The sequence below is a fragment of the Mus pahari genome, chromosome 9 (genome assembly GCF_900095145.1).
Source record: "Mus pahari chromosome 9, PAHARI_EIJ_v1.1, whole genome shotgun sequence".
Taxonomy (NCBI): Eukaryota; Metazoa; Chordata; class Mammalia; order Rodentia; family Muridae; genus Mus; species Mus pahari.
The window spans coordinates 27,164,813-27,171,730 of NC_034598.1; the positions used below are offsets into that span (position 1 = coordinate 27,164,813).

General features: G+C 47.3%; 1 protein-coding gene and 1 pseudogene across 1 annotated transcript in view; both read right to left on the reverse strand.

The window, feature by feature from the left end:
• Positions 1–6,918, reverse strand: part of LOC110326259 (core histone macro-H2A.2) — a 45,309-nt gene that overhangs the window by 14,382 nt on the left and 24,009 nt on the right. Inside the window, exon 2 of the mRNA XM_021204517.2 lies at positions 3,719–3,952. Within this exon, the coding sequence (XP_021060176.1) occupies positions 3,719–3,890 (172 nt within the window). The 5' untranslated portion in view covers positions 3,891–3,952. The remainder of the gene's footprint in view (positions 1–3,718; positions 3,953–6,918) is intronic.
• Positions 94–519, reverse strand: LOC110326260 (annotated as a pseudogene).

Below are 6,918 nucleotides of genomic sequence, written 5' to 3' on the forward strand. Positions count from 1 at the left end.
TTCCTTCCTTCCTTCCCTTTTTTTTTTCCTCTTAAACCATTTATTTCTCCCAGCCAGAAGGTAGGCATCGCTACGGGTGGATATGCGGCGAGGCTCGAAGAACAACGGTGCAGGTAAGTGAGGCCAGGACTCAAGCGAAGGTGGAACCCTTCCAGCCCTTGTTGGCAGCGTTCATGTCGTAATAGTTGATGTAGATCTGGTCCGGGCTGATGAGCAGGCGATCAGACAGCATGCGGCACAGCAGCTTGCTGTAGTTGCGGTTCTGGGCGCCACCGACCTTGCTAATGCTGCGCAGGCTGCAGAGGGCGAGGGGCTTGTTCGTGCCACTAAAAGTCATGAGCTGGTCCGGAACCACGCGCACTGCGATGTACTGTGCGGGCTTGCCGGCCTGCACCAGCTGCTGGGTGGGCTCCGAGAGAAACCCCTCTGGCACGGAGGCGCAGGGAACATTGGTGTTCACGATGAACATAGGCATGGTGGCAGAGAGACTGCAAGCGTGGACCGGAGGACGGTGCAAAGCGCGGTATGACCCCTTTGTATTTCTTTTAAACGTGTGTATTTTGTGTTTGTAAGTGTTTTGTCTGCGTGTATGTATGTGGACCACATTGTGTGCCGGAAGACTTACGACTTACAGAGTTCAGAAGAAGGTTGCTGGGTCCCTTAGAACTGGAGTTAGAGATGCCTGTGAGCTGCCATGTAGGCGCTGGGAATCAAACCCAAGTCCTCTGCATGAGAGGCCAGTGTGCAACCACTGGGCCATTTTTAGCTCTCTCTCTCTTTTTTTTTTAATTTCTTTAAAAATTTGTTAGTGTGTGTATGTGGGGTGGGGGTGAGCATGCCACAGCGCCCTTGTGGAGGCCAGAGGAAAACTTGGTGGAGTCCGTTGTAAAGATGGTGGGTTGTAGGAATTGAACTCGTGTTGCCTGGCTAGCATGGCAAGCGCTTTGACCAATAAATCATCTTGGCGCTCTCTCTCTCTCTCTCTCTCTCTCTCTCTCTCTCTCTCTCTCTCTCTCTCTTTCCCTCTCCCTCTCCCTCTCCCCCTCTCTCTCCCTCCCCCTCTCCCCTCTCCCTCCCTCCAGCCTTGCATGGCCTTGAACTCACAGGGATCCTCCTGCCTCTGCCTCCTGGGTGCTGGGATTGAAGTCGTGAGCTACTTTTGTTTCTTGTTCCTTTTCTTTCTTCTTTGCTTTTATTGTTGTTGTAAAAGTTTATGTTATTTTATTTTAGATTTATTCACTTATTTTATGTATATGAGTACACTGCTGCTCTCTTCAGACACACCAGAAGAGGGCATTAGATCCCATTACAGATGGTTGTGACACCATGTGGTTGCTGGGAAATGAACTCAGGACCTTTGGAAGAGCAGTCAGTGCTCTAAACCGCTGAGCCATCTCTCCAGCCCTTTAATTAAAAATAAAATAAATCAGGGCTGGCAAGATGGCTCAGCGGTTTAGAGCACTGTGTGAAGGTATCTGCTGGTCCAATGGTGTAAATACCCAGCCCTGAAATGAACAGGGAGGGGATTGTAGAATGGATCTGCTCAACCTCATTTCCAACAGAAGAGCCCATAAAGTTGCTATCATCCAGAAAAATCGACAGCAGTAGTTGAAACTCCGTTCAAGTGTGCCATGTTAGCCAGGCAGATGTGCTTAACCAAAGCATTAGAATAAAACAAGCAACAGAGTTAAATATTTATATGGCATTTCCAGAATGGAAAAGCATTAATGAACCGCAGATTCTTCTCATGTCTTTCCTGAAATCCTCAGCAGTGCCTAGCAAGCTTACTGATAGTTCACTGACACAGTGACCACAGTGTGTGCGTGCGTGTGTGTGTGTGTGTGTGTGTGCACGTGTGCACGTGTGTGTGCACACCCTGTGTAGAGGCCAGAGGTTGAGGTCAGGGGTAGTCCTCTATTTCTCTCAACCATACTTTTTCATCGTCTCTCACTAAGGCAGAAGCTTGCTATTTCGGCTAGACTGGCTGGCCAATGAGCTCTGAGGATCTGCCTCCATCCCAGTGTTTGGGTTACAGGCTATGCATGGCTTTGGCATGGGTGCTGGGATAGTAACTCAGGTCCCCACACTTGCATAGCAAGCACTTTATTAACCAAGCCATCTCGGCAGCCCCACGACCTCATTTTCTGAACGGCTGGGGCGCTGTAGTTGAAGAAGAATGAACATGACTGTTGGGCAGATGGGACAAATATTTTGAAATCGATGCCATGTTAGATTACCTGGCATGTGACTTCAGGTTGCTGCCCAGCTTTCCTTTCTTTTAAAAACGGTTTGTAGCCCTGGCTGGCCTGCAACTCACTCTGTGGTGGAGCAGGCCAGCCTCAAACTCATACAAATCCGTCAGCCTCTGCTGCCTCAGTACTTAAACTGTTGGGAGGCTTTTCAAGTAGGCGGAATTCTCAAGGCACTTAGCCTTGGATTGTGGGAAGGGGGAAATGACAAACTAAGACTTTGTTAGAAACATCATTGCTTGAGAATAAAATGACCCGATAGGGTCTCATCCCACTAGTTCTCTAGTCTAGGCTTGTGCATATTTTCCTTGCATAAATTTTTGTTTGTCCTTTTTTCAGACAAGGTTTCTCCTGTGTAGCCCTGGCTGTCCTGGAACTGCTGGAGACCAGGCTGGCCTCGAACTCACAGAGATCCACCTGCCTCTGCTTCCAGAGTGCTAGGGTTTAAAGGTGTGCACCACCATGCCCAGCTGCCTATGTATTTCTTAAAAGGCAACCATAACATTGTTGCGTTTCTGCTTAACACAAGAGGACAACTTAGCCATCAAGCTGAGTTAAGTGGGAAGCACAGGAAGCATGTCTCCTACTGGGTGGCGTGGTGCACATCTGTGACCCCAGCACTCAGGAGGTGGAGGCAGGAGGATCAAACTGAGTGTGAGGCCAGCCAGGTGAAATAGTGAGGTCTAGACGAGCCTGGGCAACCGAGTGAGACCCTGGGTTAAAACCAAACAAGCTACTCTCGTCCTGGTCTGGGATATGACTCAGTAGGTACAGTGCTCATCACACAAACACGATGATGATCTGAGACTGAGTGTGTGTGTGTGTGTGTGTGTGTGTGTGTGTGTGTGTGTGTGTGTGTGTGAAAGGTCAATCTCAGATGTCATTCCTCTGGGGCTAGCCACCTCATTTTTGAGACAGGCTCTCTCATGGGGACCTGGAACTTGCTGATTGGCAGGGCTGGCTAGCCAGCAAGCCCCAGGGATACACCTGTTTACACTTCTCCAGTGCCAGGATCTCAAGTGTGTGGTGCGGTGCCCAGTTTTTACATGAAGTCTGGGGATCAAATTCAGGTTCTCATGATTGTCTGGCAAGCACTTTACCAACTGACACCCCCCACCCTCCTACTTTAAGTATACCAAAAGCAAAACAAACAAACAAAAACCTCACAACTCTCCCCCCACCCTCTACCCCCATCCCGCTCCGTATGTAGCATTTTCTAATGTAAGCTATACTTTGCTGGGCGGTTCTAGAACAGTTTAAATGTGGGCTCCCTGTCCTATGTGAACCAATTTTCCAATGCCCTTTCTCCTTCCCCAAAGCCTTTAGAAGCCAACCTTGGCCAAGCAGGCCAGGAAAAGCCCTGCTATTATCTGGAAGTATCTTTGAGTCAGTCATTGGGAGATTCACAGCAGCCTGCCCCAAAGTGAAGGACACCTGCCCGTGGGGGGTCCCTCACATGCTGGAATTACCTGCTAGGTACTCAATGACCGCAGCCATGTAGACAGGAGCACCCACGCTGATCCTGTACTTGAAGGTTCCCTTTTTCAGGTAGCGCATCAACCGGCCTACCGGAAAGATGACACCGGCCCTGGCTGACCGGGACAGCTTGGACATTTTCTTCTTCCCGCTCCGGCCTGACATCTTGCCTCAGTTTTCCTCTCAGCTTGCTGACAGAGTGGTGGTCTCTTGGCACTTACACAATACTAGAAAGGAAAGAAGGCAGGATTGAGGTTGACTGGAGACATCAGAGGCACATCAGAGTGGCCTTAGGACACATTGTGACATTTCTGGCTGTCCTGTGGAGGCAGCTGATCCCTGGCTGCCAGCACAAGAAGCTGCAGGCAGGAGCTGGGCAGGGCCTCTGAAGGGCATCTCCGACCCCCACACAAGCATCCCTCCCCGCAGGGCAGCCCCAAGCAGCAGAGGCCAAAGGAAGCTGACACAAGTTGGGGAAATTACACTCCTGTACCCAGCTGTGCAGTGATGGCCAAGAGGTCATCTCCTTGTCCCCAGACCTTGTGAATATTGTTGTATGAAAAAGGGATTTTGCAGATGTGATTAAAGATTTTTTTTGTTTTTTTCTTTTTTCTTTTTATTTTTTTCTCTTTTTCTTTTTTTAAATTTTTTTCTTTTTCTTTTTTTTTTCTTTTTTTAAATACAGATCCTTGGAATTGGCTGGGAATTCCTCATTCTATTGCCTCTACTCCTAAGTAGCTGAGATTACAGGTGAGAGCTGCCATGCCTGGCTCCATGTTTTGTTTTAAAGACAGTCTAATTATGTGGTCTTGGGTGGTCTCACATTCACTATGTAGATCAGGCTGACCTTGAACTCACAGATACCCACCTGTCCTTGCATCCTCAGTGCTGGGACTAAAGACATGCACCACCACAGGCCATAGGTTTTCTTTTCTTTTCTTTTCTTTTCTTTTCTTTTTTTTTTTTTTTTTTTGAGACAGGGTTTCTTTGTGTAGCTCTGGCTGTCCTGGAACTCACTTTGTAGACCAGGCTGGCCTCNAACTCAGAAATCCGCCTGCCTCTGCCTCCCAAGTGCTGGGATTAAAGGCGTGCACCATCACTGCCCGGCCCAGGCCATAGTTTTAGGTGGTATTTCTCAAAAGGAAGCACATTCCAGTGTCTAGTAATGAAGTCTCTTTTTCTTTTAGCCAGGGTCTCAGGTAGCCCAGGCTGGCCTGCAATGTACCCACCTTTTGTTACTTGGTGGGTTTTTTTTTTTTTCTACCCTTCTTCACCCCTTCTCTACCACCCTTTCAACCCAACACTAAATAAGAGAGATTAAAGGTTAAAGGGAAAGGGAAAGAGATCCCTGTATAAAGTCAGGGGTGGGAAATGGGGCAACAGTTTTGTTGTTAGATGACTTCCTGCTGAGTGTCAAGTTCCTTGGGGCAAGACAGGATATCTAGTTTCGTCTCTGCACTTAACAAACCATGATAAACAGTGACCAACAGCAAACAACCAACAACTGAATAATACCCCCACCCCCACCCTGCAGCTGGCAAAAATCACACCCCTGCTAGAGCACAAGACAAATCACAGTCAGCTGCTGCAGTCAGTCCAAAGTAGCCCCATATCCCACATCTGGGATTATAACAAGAACATATTTTAAAAATATTTCTGCGTTTTGTTTTGTTTTTTGTTTTTTTGGAAAGAAACCAAAACTCCAAAATTGTCACTGTATTGGAAGTTAATATGCAGTTGAGGATGACCTTGACTGAACATGTGATTCTTCTGCCTCCACCTCCTGAGTGCTGGGATTGAAGTCATGTACAACCATGACAAGTTTACTTGGTGCTGGGGATCAAACCCAGACCTTCATGCACACTAGGCAAGCACCCCATCAACAGGGCTACATTCCCAACCCCAGAATACTATTCTTTAAAAAAGAAGCTTTTCTAAAAGGGCAGTATTGATGGATTATGTTGTTGCCTAGCAACTAGACAGCAAACAGAAATCCACAGCAGAATCCAGAGTTTTGCTCCTTGGGATGGGGAATCCAGGATGATTTTGGGGGGTACTTTTGAAGTCAGAACAGAGAGGTGGATTCCGTGTACCAAGGGACAAGGAAGGCTCTAGCTTACTGTCCCTTACGAAGCCATCTTCTGAGTGAAGACAGCTGCGGCATCCTGGAAACAGTTTTGCTCCTGTTGTTTTGAGACAGGGTCTTTCTGTGTAGCCATGGGCAGCCTGTGTCAGGTTTGCTCAGACACAGTCTTTCTAAGGCTAAAAATAATTGTTGAAGGGCTGGGTTGGTCTCAAGCTGTCAGGTAAGGGAATATTGTGACCAAAAGAAAGCATGTACTATTTATAACTTATATAGTACAGATCATAATATATAACAAAGTATAACAATATATAATTATGGAGCAGTATAATTCAGAGTAAGTAAATTGCATAGGACACCCAGGAGCAAAGTGAAGCCAGAGGCATTTCTAGGAAATGAGTCAAAGCTCTCTGCTCCAGGGTGACGGCATTCCCTTGTTGATACAAAGGAGAAAGTAAAAATAAACTGACATTCCTTCTGCCCACCGAGGCAGCAGCTCACATTTCCATGAGGCTGTCTTAGCCACAGCCCACGTGACGAGAAAGCCAAAGGCTCAAGGGATGATGGGAGACAGTACTAAATGGATGCCCAGCTGCTGGGAGAAGCACAGCTAGGGTTACTGAACCTCGCACAGGACATTTTCTTTTTATTTATTTTTGCATGTGCGTATGCACATATGTATGTTTGATATATCTGTAGGCATATGTGTGTTTGTGTTGTATAAGTATGTGTACTGGATAGTTTTATGTCAGCTTCTCATGGGCTAGAATCATCTGAGAACCTCAGTTGGGAAAACGCTTCTGTAAGGTCAGGCTGTAGAGCATTTTCTTAGTTCAGGATTGATGGGAGAGGGCCCAACCCCTTGTAAGTAAGGCCACCCCTGGACTGGTGGTCCTGAGCTCTATTAAAAAACAGGCTGAACCTCTCCATGGCCTCTGCATCAGGTCCTGCCTCCAGGATCCTGCCCTGAGTTCCTATCCTGACTACAATGTGGAAGTGTAAGCCGAATAAACCCTTTCCTCCCCAACTTGTTTTTGATCATGGTGTTTCATCACAGCAATAGAAGCCCTAAGACAATGTTTCTCTCTCTCTCTCTCTCTCTCTCTCTCT